The sequence below is a fragment of the Pelophylax lessonae genome (assembly GCF_965119305.1).
Source record: "Pelophylax lessonae genome assembly, chromosome: 1".
In the NCBI taxonomy this organism is placed as follows: Eukaryota; Metazoa; Chordata; class Amphibia; order Anura; family Ranidae; genus Pelophylax; species Pelophylax lessonae.
The window spans coordinates 631,009,668-631,029,538 of record NC_138768.1 but is presented as its reverse complement, the minus strand read 5'-3'; the positions used below and the strand labels follow the sequence as shown (position 1 = coordinate 631,029,538).

At 43.9% G+C, this 19,871-nt stretch overlaps 1 protein-coding gene across 1 annotated transcript in view; it reads right to left on the bottom strand.

The window, feature by feature from the left end:
- The window catches only part of AFG2A (AFG2 AAA ATPase homolog A), a 707,754-nt gene that overhangs the window by 639,459 nt on the left and 48,424 nt on the right, over positions 1-19,871 (bottom strand). Inside the window, exons 5-8 of the mRNA XM_082261533.1 lie at positions 12,600-13,187; positions 7,037-7,166; positions 3,309-3,365; positions 733-856 (exon numbers count right to left, since the gene is read on the bottom strand). Of these exons, the coding sequence (XP_082117659.1) occupies positions 733-856; positions 3,309-3,365; positions 7,037-7,166; positions 12,600-13,187 (899 nt within the window). The remainder of the gene's footprint in view (positions 1-732; positions 857-3,308; positions 3,366-7,036; positions 7,167-12,599; positions 13,188-19,871) is intronic.

The following is a 19,871-nucleotide window of genomic DNA, read 5'->3' as shown; positions in this document are numbered from 1 at the left end:
AGCTGTGTCTGTCAATGAACGAAAGAGAATTTTTTTAAAGGAACCGTATAAAAAATAAATAATTAAAAGTAAAATAAATAAGAAAAAATATTTAATCGCCCTGCCCCTCCGAGCTTGCGCGCTGAAGCGAACGCATGCGCAAGTTGCACCCACATATGTAAACGGTGTTCAAACCACACGTGAGGTATCACCGCCATTCTTAGAGTGAGAGCAATAATTCTAGCCCCAGAACTCCTCTGTAACCAATGGAGACTCTCAACGTTTTGAGTTAGGATTGTACTTTACAGAGGAGCCTTGAAGAGCAGTGCGACTTCCACATTCAATTGCAAATGTGCAGATAAAACATCTGTTTTTAGAGCAAATTGTGTGTGTTTTTTTTTTTTTTTTTTTTTTTTATGCAGGCTAGCTTGTGTTAGAAACACTTTTGTTTAGTTTGTGCTCTGCACAGCCCTTATATTTGCATCTTGCTTTAAAGGCTAGTTATAACTATAATATATTTGTGTGGTTGCCAATTTTTGTTTTGTTTATATACAATATGGCTACCCTTTAGTCATTTGATCTTTTACTCTACAAGTACTAAAAACAGTAAATTATGTAGTGACAGCAATGAGGAATCAAGAATGTTAGACCAATATGCTTCCTTTTCAATTAAATAGGTAAAAATTGAATGCTAAAAGCGGAAAGGGATGACACGGTTTCCATTTTATATGTCTGTCTCATTACAATTCTTACCGAACCAATCCCATCCATTAGTGTAAGCAACGAAGCCACAACCCTCTTCTCTACTTCATTTTGCGCCCCTTCTCTTTTTGGGCATAAGGCATCCAGTTCATCAATGAATATAATAGAAGGCTGACTATAAGGATAAGAAAATAAAGTAAATATAACATTCAGTGGTGGAACAATAAATTACATAGAAATCAGTACTTCTCTGTGTTTACATACAAAAAGGTAAAAAAAAATAATTATCCATGTCGCATTCCTGTTGAAGCTGCTTTTTGTTAAGCTGTGCTTTAGGCTGACCTTGGCTGAACAGGAGGCCTCCTCAGCAGTCTGACAGCACTGCCTCAAGATAGACTGGGATATGCCCAGGGGAACTCTTCTGGCTGTTATCCATCTTTTTAAAATTTAAGGGTGAATCTTTTATTAACATGGTAAATTCCTGAAGCAAATAGATAGAAACCAGCTGTATGCTACGCAAGTACTTAATAGTACCTGTGGTTTGATGCAGCAAACACCTAATTGCACACTATGGATTTCATGTACTAAGCTCTACTGCTCGCCTCATGTTTTAGAATAGTACCTCTTGGAACTCAACATCATTGTTTACAACCAGAGATAAGCTGAACACAAATTAAGCCTGGGTTCACACTGGGGCAACTAGTCAGACGACTTAGCCGCCTGACAAGTAGTGCTCCATTCAGTACAATGGAACCGTTCTAATAGGAGCAACTCAAGTCGCTCCGACTTGAAAAAAAAGGTTCCTGCACTACTTTGGGGGCGACTTGCATTGACTTCTATTAGAGAAGTCGTTTGCAAGCCCCGCTGAAGTCGCACTGCAGGGGCGGCTTCAGAGTCGGGCGACTTTGAAGCCACCCCCAGTGTGAACCCAGATCAATATGCCGTTTCCATTATGAATGGTACCCTAATTCCGAACCGTACCGTACCACTTTTTGGTACCCTTTCGTTGGGGTACCAAGAACATTAGTACCGTACCAACTGGGTGGAGCTACACTCTGCAGAACTTTGATTGGTTGACAGAGAATCGTCTATCACAGCTTTCCTGCTGTGACCAGCTACACCACGCCTATCATGAAAAGGGTACTATTGGCAGTGGAAACGCAATGTGTACCGTACCGAACCGTACCGTACTGAACCGAACCGTACAGTACCACTCAGTGGAAACGAGGCATTAGTGAACCTGTACTTTGATTATACTGGGAAACAGTAACAGATTCCCTTTGCTGTAGAGACCCTAAAGCCAACCATACATGGATCGAAATGTCGATCCTTCTATGGGCAAGTTGATCCATCGCTTGACTAGGGTACAACCAATATGTCTAATTTTTTACATTCCATTACTGCCAGCCACTTAATGCACTAGCATTGCTCCATCAATACTGACTCTGTTGATGGGGGAATCAGGAAATTTTCTTTCCTTCCACCCGTGGTAAAGGGAAAGAAAATAAATCATTTACAGGCTGCTTTAAGTATTTCCTTCCTCTTTTACTCATTCCCTCACTGCCGTGATCTACTGCTGGCGCTTGAAAAAATTCCTCAGGGAATGGAGGACCATGGGACACTGCCCTTGATCAGGGATACAGAGAACAAGTGAATGGTAAGTAGATATTTCTTAGGGTCCTACAGTAAAGGGACCTTTGACTATGCCCAGTATAGACAAAGTACACGTTTACTTTCAGTAAATATTTAAATAGCACTTGTACTTCCCTTAAGGTATAACTGAAGAAAAACTTTTATTGGTTTTAGATAGAATGGAGAGGGATTAGAACACTTGTCATGTTTTTAATGTTGTCTGTGTCCCAGCTAGGTATATTTACCCTTTATATGTGTCCTGGTGACCGTTATCACCAAAAGTTAAAGAACATCCCAAATTCTGAGTCGTGAACCGACTAGGAATACAGGACAAATCCTCAATGTGGACACTAGTGACCCTGGTGACTACCAGGGATTTCCCTTACTTTGTAAGAATTTCCTCTCACTTTCTGTTGTGACTATGGACAGGAAAAAGGGAAATCTCACCATTGGAGCACATACTGCAAAAAAAAAAAAAAAAAAAAAAAAAAAACCTCACAGGCCCAAATTATTCTTTCCAAAATGAAAAAAAAAAAAAAAAAAATGTGCCTTCAGTTCTACTTAATGAGTACAATGCCATAAAGGAGAAGGATAATGAAGATATGTACTTCTACTTCAAGGATTTAAACGTTAAATCTCAGTCTATAAAGGCTCTTCTAGTCCTGTGTGCCTCCATATAGTTTTCCTGTTGCCATGACAGCACTAACAGATAAGTCTCTAATGTTGGTGATTAATGTTCAACTTTCAATCTTAGCATAAGATATTTGGTGTGCTAACAAATCTATCCAAAGCAACCTCCTTACAGTAGCCATTTTCTAAATGGCAGAACTAAACTACACAATAGGTTAGCCACTCAAGTAATTCTTCCTGATTCCAAAAAATCTTCCCTACCTACCTTCTTTATGACATAGTGCAGTAAACTTAATGCAATTTACAAAAATTGTAATTTTGTAAAAAAATAAACAAACAAAAAACGGTTGTAGGTAATGTTATACCGCTGGAATGCCTCAGCAAATATCTGCCGCAGCCTGGCTTCCGACTCTCCATAATACCTAAAATAAAAGAAGAAGTAGGCTTGAAAACAGATAATACTATGGTTGCTTTAGCAGCCTAAATTCTCAAGAGTAAAACACCAAAAGCACAATTATGGACTACTTGTTATTTACAGTCCTAGGGAGAGATAGACTCACTAGGCCTAAAAAGTCTAAATATAGACTCACATTAAATATTTTCCATGTGTTAGCTCCCCAAACTGCAGCACAACAAGGAATCAGACTGCCTATCATAGACAGAAATAAATTATTTTTACTCAGTCATGTTCATTTATGGGGGCTGCTATGTATTTGCTAAAAGTTTAGAAAAAACTGTCATACAGGAAAATCAAACCAATGGATTATATATATATATATACCCCTATCTCAGAGAAATGGACCAAAGCATAAGATATGCATAATAAGGGGCAGTAACAGGGCTTGAGAGGTGAACTGTAAAATATATATATCTACCAAAAACGTAAATGCATTTTGTTGGGATTTTATGTGATAGACCAACACAAACTGGTACACAATTGTGAAGTGGAAGGAAAATGATAAATCATTTTCATTATTTTTTACAAATAAATATATGAAAAGTGTGGCGTGCATTTGTATTCAGCCCCCCTAAATCAATCATTTGTAGAACCGCCTTTCACTGCAATTACAGCTGCAAGACTTTTTGGGGATTTCTCTACCAGCTTTGCACATCTACTGCAACCCCTCTATCAGCTGGTTCACCAACTCAGGAGGATGTTGACTCCCTTTCAAACCTGGCGCAGTTTTTTGCCCATTCCATTAAGGTCTAAGAGACCAAGGTAATGGTGAACACGGCCTCAAAATTGAACCTGCCACAGTGAAAAGATAGCGGACCAGAGACTCAGCCTCCCTGTCTACAAGGTCTTTAAAAGACAGAGCGTCCTCCGCTGGTAACAGAGTGACCTTTTTTGGCCTGGAAACCTGAGAATGTCAGCTTCTTTAAGGAGGGACTCCTCAAAGGAATACCTCCTAGCGAAACGCTTAGGTATCCCAACCATGTGTTTCGGGGGAACCCCACTGACTAGTGACAATCTCGTCTAAATAGGCGGGAAAGGGGAACACCTTAGTCGCCTTGGAAGGTCTGCGGGTACCAAATTGAACTGGCGCAGCCAACGCAGCATTACTGGTGTCTTCCATTTTTAAAGTTTCCTAAAATGACACAATCGGTGACTCTACAAGCGCCTTTTCTTGCGTACATGTAGTGGAAGAGAACTCTTCTTTGCTGTCTGAGCACTCCAAGTGCGTGGATGCAGACCCCGTGGGGTGACTCGCGTCCGCAGCCGTCAAATCAGCCTCAGAATCTGAGGATGCAGAGGAAGCAGGTGAAGGCGGAGGGTGCTTTTTATCATGTCTCTTCTGAAGGGCCATATCCACTTTTGACACCAGTGACTGCAGGACCGCCATCATGGCCGCCAGGGCAGACTGAGACTCCGAGGGTCCCACAGCCTCTGAGAGTGGGTCAGGTGGTGACACTTACTCTGGGGGCTCCATAGTAACCTGGAAACCACCAGTAGTGTTTGCACAAAAAACTGGGAAAACGCTGTAAAAATCAACCACCGCTGTACCGATGGCACTACAGGCCCCAGCGCACCAGGCAGTGCTGCTATAGCAGAAGGAGAAAGTATATACAGCCCCAGGGACTCACCACCACCGCTTTAGTAGGGGGGAGAGAAAGCGCCAAACTGCTTGCTTCACGCCAGTCAGAGAGGAAGAGGAAACGGCTGTACCGCCGCTAGAGGCCCACCACCGAGGATCGCTCCTATAGCCTACAAGAAAATGACTGCCCATAGACTTCAATGGGAAACTACAAAAATATGGCCGCCGGGCTACACAAACATTGCCATGAGCTCTCATGCAGTCAGCTATGGGAAAAGGGCAGTACCACGCGGTCGGCGCTCGGCTCACTGGACCCTAGGAACCCATCAGGTACCTCATCCAGCAAGGGGGGCCTAGCTAGGGACCCCCCTCCAGGGCAATATGGCACATAGTAACAGCAAATGGAGTCGCCACAGCGCGCTCCCACACACCCCACACCCATCAGTACAGCCACCTCAGCCAGAGGGACTGAGGGGGGGTAGCTAGCAAAGGTGAACCCACTAATGAGGAGGGGGTGCCATTCGGGTAGGTAGGGCACAGGAGGGACCAACCAACCCCAGGTTGGGCCCACTTCCACCCTGAAATTTCCCAGAGGAGAGGGGGGACACTACTCACCACACTTTCGGAACTGGGGCGGGTACCACTCCGGGCAGATTACCTTCCCATCTTGGAATTGGGGGTGCAGCAGGCCAGATGTACAATGCGACTCAGGCCGCGACCCTGTCGTGTTTTTCACTCGCCGGCCAGCTCACGTCCTGTGCGGCTATGTCGCGGCCAATCTAGTGCGGAGCTGCGGTCTGCACACACTCGCTGGCCAGACTGGGGAGACGGTAAGGATCTAGGGTATCCAGTCTGTCACCCAGTGCGGCAGTTGATTGTAGTTCTCACTGGAACAGACTTGATTGTAGAAAGAAAAAACAACAAAAGGAAAAAAGTTCAGTTTAAGAAGGGAGAAAATGCTAGGACCAAAAGATCCAGGAAGAAGCTAGAGCCTTACTCCTGACTAGGCAGAAAAAAACTGATATCCTATAGCAGGAAGTGGGAGAACCCCCTGGGACTACCTTAGGGGTGCAGTCAAGCTTTTTTAACTCTTTTCTCCCTAGTGTCCTACTCCTAAGGAGAGAAGAATAACCCAACGGTCAATGAAGAATTGAAGCTGTTCAATGAACGAAAGAGAAATATATATTTTTCCTATTGTGCTACTAGGATAAGAGGTGAGGGTAGATCTGCAGCAATAAAACCTGCCTAAAGTTCAATTTCTGTTCCACCCAAAACAAAATTTTTTTTTGCCCAATTTCCACTTTAAAAGCAACAAGGTTATATTATGGTACAACCTTTTTTTTTTTTTGTACTAGTAATTCAAATAAATGTGATGAAAACCAACCACGTAAACTATTCAATTGGATCACTTAGCAGGAGAAATGGTTTTAATTTAACGACAATGTATATTTAATTTGTTCTACCGATAACCATCACAACACACTTGTCCACTCTTGGAAAATCAGTGCCAAAGAAGGGGGTGTTGCTATAATTTCCTACTGTTCAGAGTATCAAATTATTCCAGACATTCCAGGGAATATCTTAAAAGCTTCTGCAGAAAAGAATTTCTGTTACAATACTTAGACTATCACTATCTGTTTACATTTTAGTTACTCTGTTATATATTACTTTACCAAACAGGGAATTAGCCATCCGTATTAGAAAAATAGAGAAAACAGACACAGATGATAAATAAAACGAGAATTTGTGTCAGGGGAAATATAATACCACTGGGAGCATATGATAAAACTATAACGTCGACCACACTTCCTTTGGAACATTTCTAAAATATACGTATACAAAAAAAGATTATGGTGTATTTTTCATTTAACATATTTTGTGCAGTCAGCATGTAAGGGGTTACTTGATTTGCACACAGGCTAAAATTTTCTTTATGGTGCATTTACCCTACAGTGAAACAAGCCAGGACACACAATCACAAAATACAGATGTATTTATCAATTGTACATAGCCACGAAGCAAAAAAAAAAAAAAAAAAACACGGCGGTTCATCTTACTTGCTCATTATTTCTGGACCATTGATGACTGAAACATGAGCTCCAACTTCATTAGCAATTGCTCTAGCTATCAATGTCTTGCCTGTTCCTGGGGGCCCATAAAGTAGAACCCCACGTGGAGGAGGAATTCCTGCAAATTAGACAAAGAGAAGCTCTACACAGAATGTTTCATATAACAGTTCACAGTAGTAAACTCATAATGCTACCAAGACATCATTTATTCAAAGAAATAAACTGCATTAAAAGGAGTTTAAAGTAAAGTTGGCCTGAAATGTGCATAAAGCAACAATATTGCTGGGGAGAAGGCACCAAGTACCTGTGATAATCTTCAACTCAATCCTTTATTCTAGATTTGGAGTTAAATCAATGCCCTGTGCTTTGACTTGCATATCACATTGATATCAAAGGGACTTCACATGGATATCCAGATTCATTTTAACACTAAAGGGCTGTACACGCGGGCCACATATTGGGCGGCATCAGCCGGTTTAATAGAAACCAGCTGACATTCGGTCCATGTGTACAGCAGCCGGTCCGACAGAGGCTTGCTGTTCATCCGGCTTCAGCAATCTCTGGTGGAGGAGATTGCTGTACTAACGTCAGATTTTTAGTATAGCAGCTCCTCCTGAGTTCTTCCGTTTTTTTTTTTATTCAGCCAGCTGGGTTGAAAAAAGAAAAAAAAAAAAAACTACTAGTGTGTACCAAGCTTAACACACATACTGCACTGGCAGGCGCCATCAACAGTAATATTATTTAAGGCCCAGTCTTAGGCTATTTGCTCTCCACTTGGCATTACAGAATTACATTACTCCACACTGTGCCCTGCATTTGAAACTTTCATAAAATGCAGGCCACAGTGTACAGCCTGTGGTGTACCATGGTATTTGCTCTAAGTAAAGCGTTTGTTACTCTAAAAAAAAAAAAAAAAACAGATCCTGTTCCATTAAAGCGGAGTTCCACCCTAAACATGAACTTTACAGCATCAGTTACAGTAAAAAATCCGGAAAAAGAATTGGATAATGAATATATATATATTTTTTTTTTTTTTCACTTCCCTTGTTATGAAAATTAACTTACGTTCCTTCCACTTCCTCCTTATGCGGCCACGGCCCCCGACATCACTTCCTCCTTTGCATTGCGTCCTGGGAGATGTGCGTCATCAATCCTAGGATGCAATCGGAGTGGCCAGCCACTACTCTGATTGCCGATCGCAATCTACAGCGCATGTGCGAGATTGTGATCGGCATTCTGGGTAGCCAGGAACCAGTCAGAGGGACACAGCGGGGGACACATCGGCTTCAGATGCCCACACCGGACATGGCCGCACTCTGCAATCAATTTTAAAGGTAAGAATTTATTTTTTTTCAATTACTGTACTGTAATGAGGGGTCAGTGTAAGTGTAATTGGCAATAGTTTAGGATTAGGGGGGTATTTTTATGTAAAAAATGTTTTTGTGGCCGGAACTCCGCTTTAAAGCATGTTATACAGCACAGTGCTTGTGCTGTGTAATTTGGCCCCCAGTATCACCTAAAAAACTCGGCTGATCCTGCCAATTTCTACCCTCCCCTCTGAAAACTGACCCCGGTTTATCATTGCTGCTGAACCCTGACACTGTGGTCAGTTTACGTGCCTCTGTCATCCGCAGCCTTGCACTGTCCCATCTCCCCCCTCCCCTCCTGCTGCTCTTATATTTAATTTAAAATCATGCCATCCCCTCTGTAATATACCAATAAGTGTCCCAGTGCCTCTGTTATAGAAAAAATATGCCGATCTGTACCTATATCAAACTGGCTCCCGGCGAACATGTGACTGCTCGGCTCTCTCTCTCCTCTATCCCCCTCCTTCCCAGCTGACGTCAGCAGCAGAGCTTGGCCCCGCCTGCTGGAGCTGTCAGCCAGGCAGAGAAGAGAGCCGAGCGGTCACGTGATCGCTGGGAGCCACTCTTATTTAGGGACAGATTAGCATATTTTTTCTATAACACCGGGACATTTATTTTTATATAAAATCATCCCATCCCCTCTGTAATAAAAGTGGCTTAATAACCACTTTAACATTGCACAATAAAGAAGCACTGGCTGCATGACTCTGGCAAGTCCCATGAAAGGACTCTCCTACTTCTGGCAATTTCTTTCCATTTTGGTTGATTTTAATTGCGCTCCACTGCCTTTACAGTTCCAAAGCAAGCAGAGTGCAGCACACATTTGTACAGCTGCTTTAAGGTGGTACTAAAGAAAATCAAAAATGACATATTCAATAAAGTCTGTCTGTCACTGACATTACCAAATCAATTTTTGTTTTTCTCGCTCTCTAAATTAGTGTTTATTTTATCTGTTGTTCCTGCTGTTTTTTTTTTTTTTTAACTTCCCTTAACAGACTAGGCTGTGGAGCAAAATTGGAAGTCAGAAGGTTGATACAAACCATTTAAAACTGACAGGTGTGCTTACAATAATTAGCATTTATTCATTTTGTTAAAACCTTTATCTCAAAAGGAAAATGTAAATTTATAACTGCTTAAAAAGGCTTAGCTGGAGATCAGCTTTAATTTTTTAGTTACCTATGAAAACTGATCTAACACTACCCTCTCCAGTAAATGTTACTGTCCAAGGGTGGCTCAGTTTCCTCTCCATTGATAGGGGAGCCACCATACCACAGGAAGTGTATTAAGCCTCGTACACACGAACCGATTATTGGCCGTGAATTTTCAGCCAACGTCCAAATCGGCCGATTGTCGGCTTGTTAGTATGATGCTTCCGACAACCGACTGCGACTTTTCGGCCTAACAAAATCTGGTGTGCATGCTATAAAATTTTTGTTGGCCGTCAACAGAACGGCCGATTTTCCGTCAGTCAGTACAGATTTCGGCAGACAAAAATCAGATGAGCAAGACTGGACATGCTCAGAGAAGAAAAAACACACAGAAAGTAAACCAGCACATGACATCACTTCTGCAGTTGGATTTTGTTGGCCGACAAAATTCGTGTGCAGTCTAGAGCACATTTCAACCAACACAACAACACTGGACAAAAGTCGGCCGATCGGTCGGCCAACAATCGGTGCGTGTGTATGAGGCTTTACTGGCCAGATCAGCAAGTACAAATAAAGACAAATAAATAAATAGAAGCCACCACACCTAAGGGTTGGTAAAAGGAAATATAAAACATTTTTGTTTTGGGGTTTAATATCACTTTATAAATTGTTGTTCCTTAATAGCTTGATATGACTCGAATAATATAATATCCCTTACACCGTTTGTGTTGCAAACCCTAGACATTTTTTTTTCTATGTTTTTAGTGGGTCACAGAAAGCTCAGTATCTTTTTATTTCTATAAAAAGAAAAGAGAAGGCGCCTGGCCCTTTAAATAAAAGATTGTTGGACCTGCTGCCCTTTTAATTGTAATAAAACAATAAATAGGTATATATCATAGGTAAAAAGGCGCTGGTAATCTTAATATATCACATGTTATAAAAATTAATAAGTGATTTAAAGTGTAATATATGTGATTAAAAATTGCTACAAATATATATATGATCTACTATTGGTGCAATTAGCAAAGAAAAGTGCATACCAGTGCAATTTCAATTCAGAAGTGTTTGTGCTTCTCAAAGTAAATTAATCCACAAAGGTGTGGATCAGTGAACCAATAAATAGATATATAAAGAATTCCATACAAAAATCACATAAGAATATATAAAAATATAAATATATAAATGTGCTTCAAGTAGTGTTTAAAAGTCCAGGCAATAGCATGCAATCAAAATTGTGCTTGGTGGATTCTTATTAATCCATTCACAGTGCTCCAGGTGCTGGGATGTGACAACCGTCAATTAAGAAGTGCTTGTGCTTCTCAAAGTAAATTAATCCACAAAGGTGTGGATCAGTGAACCAATAAATAAATATATAAAGAATTCCATACAAAAATCACATAAGGATATATAAAAAAAATCACATAAGAATATATAAAAAAGTATAAATATATAAATGTGCTCCAAGTAGTGTTTAAAAGTCCAAGCAATAGCATGCAATCAATTGTGCTTAGTGAATTCTTATTAATCCATTCACAGTGCTCAAGGTGCTGGGATGTGACAACCGTGGCCTCTTACCAGCTAGCAGCAGGTCACAAGGACCCCCAACGCCTGTGATCCCTTTATTGGGTGGATCAAACCTCTCCTCGATTGCTTGGATCTCTGGCTCCTATATTACTCGAGTTGGACCATGTAGTCCCCCATACACATAAAGATATAGAAGAACAACAAATAGTAAGAGGCTAATTGTCACCTTATAGTGTATGTTTTTTGGAGAATAAAACAGTATTTCACTATTGGAGGCTATTTGTTCTTCTAATTTTTATAACATGTGATATATTAAGATTACCAGCGCCTTTTTACCTATGATATATATCTTTTTATTTCTGCACATAGTTGCTATTAGAAAGTCGTGAGAAAATTACAGTTAGGTCCATATATATTTGGGCACAATTTTCATACTTTTGGCTCTGTATGCCACCAGAATAAAATTAAAACGAAACAATCCAAATGCATTTGAAGTGCAGACTTTCAGCTTTAATTCAAGAGGTTGAACATAAATATCAAGTACAAATTTTAGGAACTGCAACCATTTTTATACACAGTCCCTCCATTTTCATGGGCTCAAATTTAATTGGACAAATGAATATAATCATAAATAAAATGTTCATTTTTAATATTTTGTTGGGATCCTATGCTGGCAATGACTACCTGAAGTCTGGAACCCATGGATATTACCAAAGACTGGGTTTCCTTCTTTCTAATGCTTACCAGGCTCTAAATGCAGCTGTCTTAAGTTGTTCTTTGTTTGTGGGTCTTTCTGCCTTTAGTTTTGCCTTCAGCAAGTAAAATTCATTCTCAATTGGGTTGAGATCAGGTAATTGACTCCGCCAATGCAGAATATTCCACCTATTTTCCTTCAACAGCTCCTGGGTTGCTTTTGCATAGTGTTTTGTATCATTGTCCATCTGTACTGTGAAGCACTGTCCAACCAACTTTGCTGCATTTGGCTGAATCTGGGCTGACAGTATATCTCTAAACCCTGAAGAATTCATATGTCTGCTCCTTTGAACACATGATGTAGGTTCACCGCAATAGATTCCAAATGCAAATACCACACTTAAAATCAACCCCAAACCTTTTACCTGCCTAATTGATAAAGAAATAACAAGGGAGTAGCCCACACCTGGCCATGAAACAGCTTTTGATTCAATTGTCCAATTACTTTTGGTCCCTTGAAAAAGAGGGGGTGGCTAATCTTAAGAGCTGTAATTCCTAAACCCTTCCACCGATTTGGATGTGCATATCTTCAAATTAAACCTGAGAGTGTGCACTTTTAGCCCATATCCATTATATAACTATAGCTTGAATATGTTTTGGTAAATACCTGAAAAAAACTAAAAGTGGGCTTGTGTCCAAATATATATAGACCTAACTGTATATCTTGTACTTGTGCTACATGTGTAAACCTGCAATTTATATCAAATTAAGACAAACATGAAAAAATGACCAGCATCGCAGTATCATGTCTCAGCTTACCATACTTCTTAAAAAGTTCAGGCTGTTTCAGTGGCAACTCTATTGTTTCCCGAATCTCATTCAACTGGGTGTCTAAGCCACCAATCATATCATAAGTCACCTTATTTTTACTATCATTTTCCGAATTGGAAGTCATCTTCGGACATTTACATCTGATTTTAGTTTGTGGTGATAAATAATAAAAAACATCTGTGTTGCATTTATTTCCAGGTTTTCTGCATGATGTTTTTTGACTGTCGTCACCAGTACCAGAGATTACAGGACTTTGAGAGGCCTCTGGGTGTAGCTCTTCATTTATGGCTTTCTTGTCAGGAGAGAGACATGAAGTGTTAGCGTCACTAAGCTTACATGGGGTACTGGTAACAGCTTTATCCTGACAGTCTTCAATGCCAAGTAAACTGAGTTGTAAAGACAAGTCCAAATTACTGCTGTCCACCGTGGTCTTTTCCAGAGTTGTGTCATATGTGCTGCTGGAGAAAGGTTCTTGCACTACCCCATCAGGTCCTCGAATGCTTGTAACTTGCAATGAACAAGGTCGGCCAAAGAAACTCAAATTTATAAGATTTCCAGGTAAAACTATCTTCCCATCTGGAATGCAATTTAAAATATAAGAAATATTTAGGTTACAAAAGTAAGAAAACACAACTGAACAAGTCAACAAATTTAATAGGGAAACAAAGTAAACGGTTCTTGAGCAAAGTGCAGAGACCTACATCAACCAATCAGAATAAATCTTGTTAGTGTCTCGCTGTAGTAATGACCATATGCCGATGACCATAAGTCATTATACTTGTCACATTTTTATGAAACATGCTGACTTCGATTAGTAAGCAATGCAGTAAAGATATACTGTATAATATAGGGACTATAAAAATGTGTAGTGTTTTTGTGCGTACTCATTTACCACAGGTGGAAAAACTAACATATTCAATTTTGTTTAACTTAACTAACTAGTATAGGGTGACAAAGCTTGGGCTCCCTTTTACATTAAAAAGATATGCTGGCATGAAACACCCCCTGTTCTTGACATGTTGTTGTATGGAAGTGAAGGGGAAAAAATAGCAATACAAAGGAAAAAGGAATTTAAAGAAAAAAAAATACATGTATCACAATTTACTGCAGACAAGAGGGAAAATGTTTTGATTTCAATGGGTCCAACAGCATTATTAGGGTGTGGCTTTTATGTACCATAGATGATACTGATTTTAGTACATCCACAGGCTGCAAAATCTTGAGCAGTGATTTCCTCCACAAGCAGCCAATCAACATTTAATACCAAAGTCCGTTTAAAAAGTTGGATTTAAGATGAGCCAGATCATTTACCAGGAACACTTGAAAAAAACAAAATAACCTCCCACTCCCCAAGAAAAAAAAAAAAAAGAAACGACTGATAGTACTCACAATATTGTATGAAATACCATGGGTTATAGGCATGTATCTTCAGATGATTGGATACTGGAAAAGCTTTAGAAGACATGCCCTCTGGGCTGCCCATATCCTATAACACTACCTCATTGCGAGTACTCAGTTTTGTAGCAAGCAAAAGGAAATCAACCAAGAAATGGAAGAGAGGGTAGCCTGTGTACTGTACTGTACTCCAAGATATGGCATTTACAGGTAAGTCAAAATTTCTCATATCTTATTTGTACAGTACAGGACACAGGCAGAGAATTGATACACCATGGGACATCTCCAAGCAATGAATAAAATGGGAGGGCGACAATGAGGCAAACATAACTGTGCCAACAGGTTCAAACAACAATGGTCAGAGGACCCAACCTCGGAGGGCCACTGTAAGAGCCTTGCTATCAAAAGCTGCATCAGCAGAAGCTTGGACAACTACCTGTTAAAACTTTGAAAAACTAACAGAAGACTAGGTGGCAGCCTTACTCAACTGGTATATAGAAGTTTGGTGCTGAAATGCCCACAAAACACCCACCAATCTGATGGAATGAGCGCATAAAAAAGCAAGAGGATATTTTTCTTTTAAAATGTAACCCCTTATGATCAGATGCTTTATCCATCGTGCAATAGTGGACTTTGAAACAAGTAGCTTTGAGGTACACTCTAATGGCTCTGGCTCTGACTCTGTCCAGGCAATGTAGAGAGATTTGCTGTGGAGGAGCGAGGCATAGGAGTGGGAAGACAATGTCCCCCCTTCGGGAGAAAAGATGGTGCTGAGCATCAGACAACCTTGTCATTGAGAAGTATGAGGAAAGGCTCTTGACAGGAAAGCGCCTGCGGTTCAGAAAATTGGATTTTTGACTTACCGTAAAATCCATTTCTCTGCGTTTATTGACGGATACAGCTCCTTAGAAATCTTGACCATTGCATTTTACTGCCCCCTATAGGAGTAGGACACTAGGCAGATAAAGAACAGGACTACGTCTATGGGCAGTCCCAGGAGGTATACTCTCCCTCTCTGCTATAGGTACTCAGTTTTGTTACAAGCAGTGTCAGAAGTATTACAACTCCATGTGGGGTGGGTGCTGTGTCTGTCAAGGAACGCAAACAAATGGATTTTACTGTAAGTCCAAAAACTGAATTTTTGTAAAATCTTACCTGTAAAATTCCTTTCTGAGTCCTCCGACAGTCGCCGCCTCCTCTAAGTCATCACTGTTGGGTATTGACTTCCGCTCCGCAGGAGTAGCTAGGCATAAAGACTTAGTCAAAAGAACAAAGGCATTTGCATATACACACCCATGGGAGCTGTCCCATCTGGTCAATACCCCCCTGCAGTGACCACTCCCAACTCAGTTTGGTAGCATAGCAGTAGGTAATAAGAACCCCAAAAGAGGGGCGGGGGCGGCGACTGTCGGAGGACTCAGAGAAAGGAATTTTACAGGTAAGATTTTACAAAAATTCAGTTTTCTCTTACATCCTCCGACAGTCGCCGCCTCCTCTAAGTCATCACTGTTGGGATGTCCCAAAGCAGTACAGACATGAGGGGTGGGAGACGCAACCGTAGAAAAGGCAACGCAGTACCCACAACAGAGAAAGGAACCTTACATGCACAGTAAGAGAACCTCTGGGCAACAGAAAAACAATGCTCAACAGGACCAACAGCCAGGGACCCAGAAAACAAGGGTCCTTCATGGCACTGCCGCACTAAGAACCTTGCGGCCAAAGGAGGCATCAGCTGATGCCAGAACATCTACCTTGTAGAATTTGGAAAAAATGTGCACTGACGACTAAGTTGCAGCCTTGCACACCTGGGCCACGAGGCCCGATGCCAATAGGCCCAGGACGCACTCACCAATCTGGTAGAGTGCACCTTAACAGGGAAGGGTGGAACCCGTTCCTTCAAAGCATAAGCCTGATCAATGGTCGGTCTGACCAATTGGCAATAGTCGCTGCGGATGCAGCCATGCCCTTCCGAGGTCCCTCAGGAAGGACAAAGAGGGAATCCGTTTTTCGAAAATATTCCGTAGACGACAGGTAAGCCCTGATCCTCCTGACAACATCAAAGGAATGCAGAGCAACCTCCTTAGGATGCCTAGGCTTCGTACAAAGTGAAGGCAGGACAATGTCCTCATTAATGTGGAACTCAGAGACCACCTTAGGAAGAAAGGAGGGATGCGGACGCAAAACCACCTTATCCCAGTGAATCACCGAGTACGGAGAACGGCAAGATAACGCTGCCAGTTCTGACACCCTGCGAGCCGAAGTGATCGCCGCCAAAAAGGCAACCTTCTTAGACAGCAGAGGCAACGATATTTCCCGAATGTTTTCAAAGGGAGCACGCTGTAACACGGACAGAACCAAGTTCAAGTCCCATGGAGGTAAGGGCTCCTTCCTGGGAGGAGCCAAATGTCGCACACCTTGAATGAAGGTGCGAACCAGGGAATGAGACGCCACAGGGCATTGGAAAAGAATAGCCAGTGCGGACACCTGGTCCTTGATCGTGGCCAGCGCCAGGCGCTGGTCCACACCAGACTGGAGGAAGGCCAACACTCTCGACACGAGTATGAGCAAGGGGAGAACCCCTTGGACTCACACCAGGCGAAATAAGCCTTCCAGGTACGGTAATAGATTTTTCCAGAGGAGGTTTTCCTAGCCTTGACAAGGGTAGGGATGACCTCAGAGTAGAGACCCCTGTCCTTCAGGACCTGGGTCTCAACAGCCAGGCCGTTAAAGCCAGCGACTGTAAAGCAGGATGGAAGATCGGACCCTGAGACAGGAAATCTTCCCGCAGAGGCAGACGCCACGGAGGCGCCACTGCCAGGTGAACAACGTCGGCGTACCAGGACCGGCGCGGCCAGTCCGGAGCAACCAGAATCACCAGGTGCGGTTCCGAGGTAAGCCTGCGGAGGAACCTGGATAGCAACTGAATCGGGGGAAAGGCATACATCAGACGATACGGATGCCAAGGGGCTACCAACGCATCTGAGGCGTCCACCAGCGGATCGCGCGTTCTTGCCACGAACCTTTCCACCTTTCGATTTAGCCGGGATGCGAACAGATCCACGTCCGGGGATCCCCACCTCGCACACAGCATTTGGAAGACCTCCGGGTGTAGGGACCATTCCCCCTGGTCCAGGGTCTGGCGGCTCAGATAGTCGGCCTGCCAATTCTCCACACCCGGAATGTGAACTGCCGAGATCGCCGGGACATGAGTCTCGGCCCAAGACAGAATGTCGGTCACCTCCCAGGCCGCCCGAGCACTCCTGGTGCCCCATTGGTGGTTGATGTAAGCCACCGCGGTAGCATTGTCCGTCTGTACCCGGACAGGACGGCCCCGAAGACGGTCCGACCACTGGAAGAGACAGAGTTTTATCGCTCGCAATTCCAGCACATTTATCGGGAGGGAGGACTCCTCCTCCGACCAAGTGCCCTGGGCAGACAGGTTGCCCAGGACTCCACCCCAGCCCGACAGGCTGGCATCCGTGGTAATCACCGTTCACACCAACGGACGGAAGGACTTGCCTTCCGCCACCGACAGGGACTGGAGCCACCACAGAAGAGCCAATCTGGTCTGACGACTCAAGGAGACACACAGATCCAGGGACTGAGGCAGTCTGTCCCACCTGTCCAGGATCTCCGCTTGGAGAGCCCGCATGTGAAACTGAGCAAAGGGTATCGCCTCGAAGGCCGAAACCATCAACCCCAGGCCCCGCATACAGGCCCTGAGTGATGAGGACGGGCTGTCCCTGAGGGACCTGATCTCGTCCCGCAAAGTCCGGAGCTTGTCCTCTGGCAAGAACACCTTTGCCTGAGCAGAGTCCAGAATCATTCCCAGGTAGGGAAGACGAAGCGATGGAGACAACGTCGATTTCTGAACGTTGATGGCCCATCCGAACTCCTGGAGCGTCTGTACTGTGGTGGACAGATCGCGCACTAGGTCCTGGCTGGCACGTGATCTCAGAAGTAGATCGTCCAGGTAACCCAAGACCGCAATGCCCTGAGCCCTCAGCAGGCCCAGAACCGGCGCCAATACTTTGGTAAACACCCTTGGTGCCGAAGCGAGACCGAAAGGTAACGCCACAAACTGGTAGTGGTCCTCTGCGATAGCAAAACGAAGGTACCGCTGATGACCCTCGAAAATGGGGATGTGCAGGTACGCATCTTTCAGATCTATCGAGGCCAGGAATTCTCCTGGACTCAAGGAGGCCACCACCGAACGGAGAGACTCCATACGGAACTTCCGAACACGCACAAAGGGGTTCAGCGCTTTCAGGTCCAGAATAGGACGCACTTTGCCCTCCTTTCTGGGCACAGTGAACAGATTTGAATAAAACCCCCGGTTTGAGGGAAAGAATCTGTCCACCGGCCGGGAAAGGAATTCGATCTTGTATCCCGATCGAACGATGTCCAGAGCCCACCTGTCCGATATCCGGAGCAGCCAAGGTTGGAGGAAACCGCGCAAACCTCCCCCCACCCCTGAAATGGGTGAGGGCGCCCCTTCAGGCAGAGGCGGAGTGACCCGCCGAGCCGGCATTGCCGGACTTCTGCTTACCCGCCCAGGGCTTCTTCTGACTGCCCTGGGCCTTGAAGGGCTTGCCCTTGGATTAGTTCCGAAAGGCACGAAAGGACCCCTGAGTGGATCTAGGCGCAGAACCCCACTTGCCTCGAAAAGACTTGTGCTTCGGGTTCTGGGGCAGCATGGTGCTCTTGCCCCCCATGACGCCTTTTACCAGGCTAACCAACGCCTCGCCAAAAAGGCGAGAGCCAGCATAGGGAAAATCAGCAACTGTTTTCTGCGAGGACCGGTCAGCCGACCAGCTCTTCAGCCATATCAGTCGCCGGTTAAGTACCGAGACACTAGAGAGGCGAGCTACTAAAGGGGCCTCATTCAAGGCCGCATCACACAGATACATGATTCCCTGGTGGATTTGATCCACCATTTCCAGCCGGGCAGGCGGAACATCACCAGACACGAGGTTGCTCCTAAGCACCTTAGTCCAATCAGCCACCGCCTGAGCCACCAAAAAAGACGCCAAAACGGGTCTGAGCAATGAGCCCGCCACCGTATAGGAATGGCAGGCTAGAGAATCCAACCGTCGGTCCGCGGGATCCCGGAAAACCAAGGTATCCTCAGAAGGAACCAAGGTAGCCTTGTTTAACACGGCCACAGTGTGATCTACCTGTGGAGGCACACACCATCGTGATTCCGTAGCCGGTGCAAAAGGATAAAGCAATTTGAACCGACTAGGCACCAGGAATGGACGTTTTAACGTGCGCCACATTTCATTAACAGTGTAATGAAACTCAGCTGGGCAGGGAAAAACCTGCGCCGACTTGCGGGTCCTGTGCGTCCCAAATGAGGACACAACGCCCGGAGGACAGGGCTCATCCTCCAAATGTTTCCTTAACAGAAACAATTATTTCATCCATGGTCGCCCACTCTGCAGGCGACCCCGGGGAAGAGGTATCAACCCCTTCCACCTCTGCCTCCCCCTCAGACCCCAGCAGGTCCAAGGATGAGCGAGACCCTGAAAAGGGCACGCTCGCAGCAGCAGCAGCCATATCACCATCTGAATCAGAGGAGAGAGACAATCTGAGCCTTTATTTTAGCAGCACGTTCAGCCATCAGCATTTCCAAGAATGACACCAAGGACGCCACTACAGCGGCCAAATCAGGTCTCAGAGGGGCCACAGGAGAACTGGGAACCCCCACCAGAGTTGGGGAGAAATATTCTGTCCTGAGATCCATTACTCAAATGACAAACAACAGTGCAAAAAAAGTTTGTACTGCCCTTTTAAGAGCGCTGCGGAGTGCGCAGCCCACCGCTACAGCTACAGTGACAAAGACCCCCAAACAGGAGAAGACAA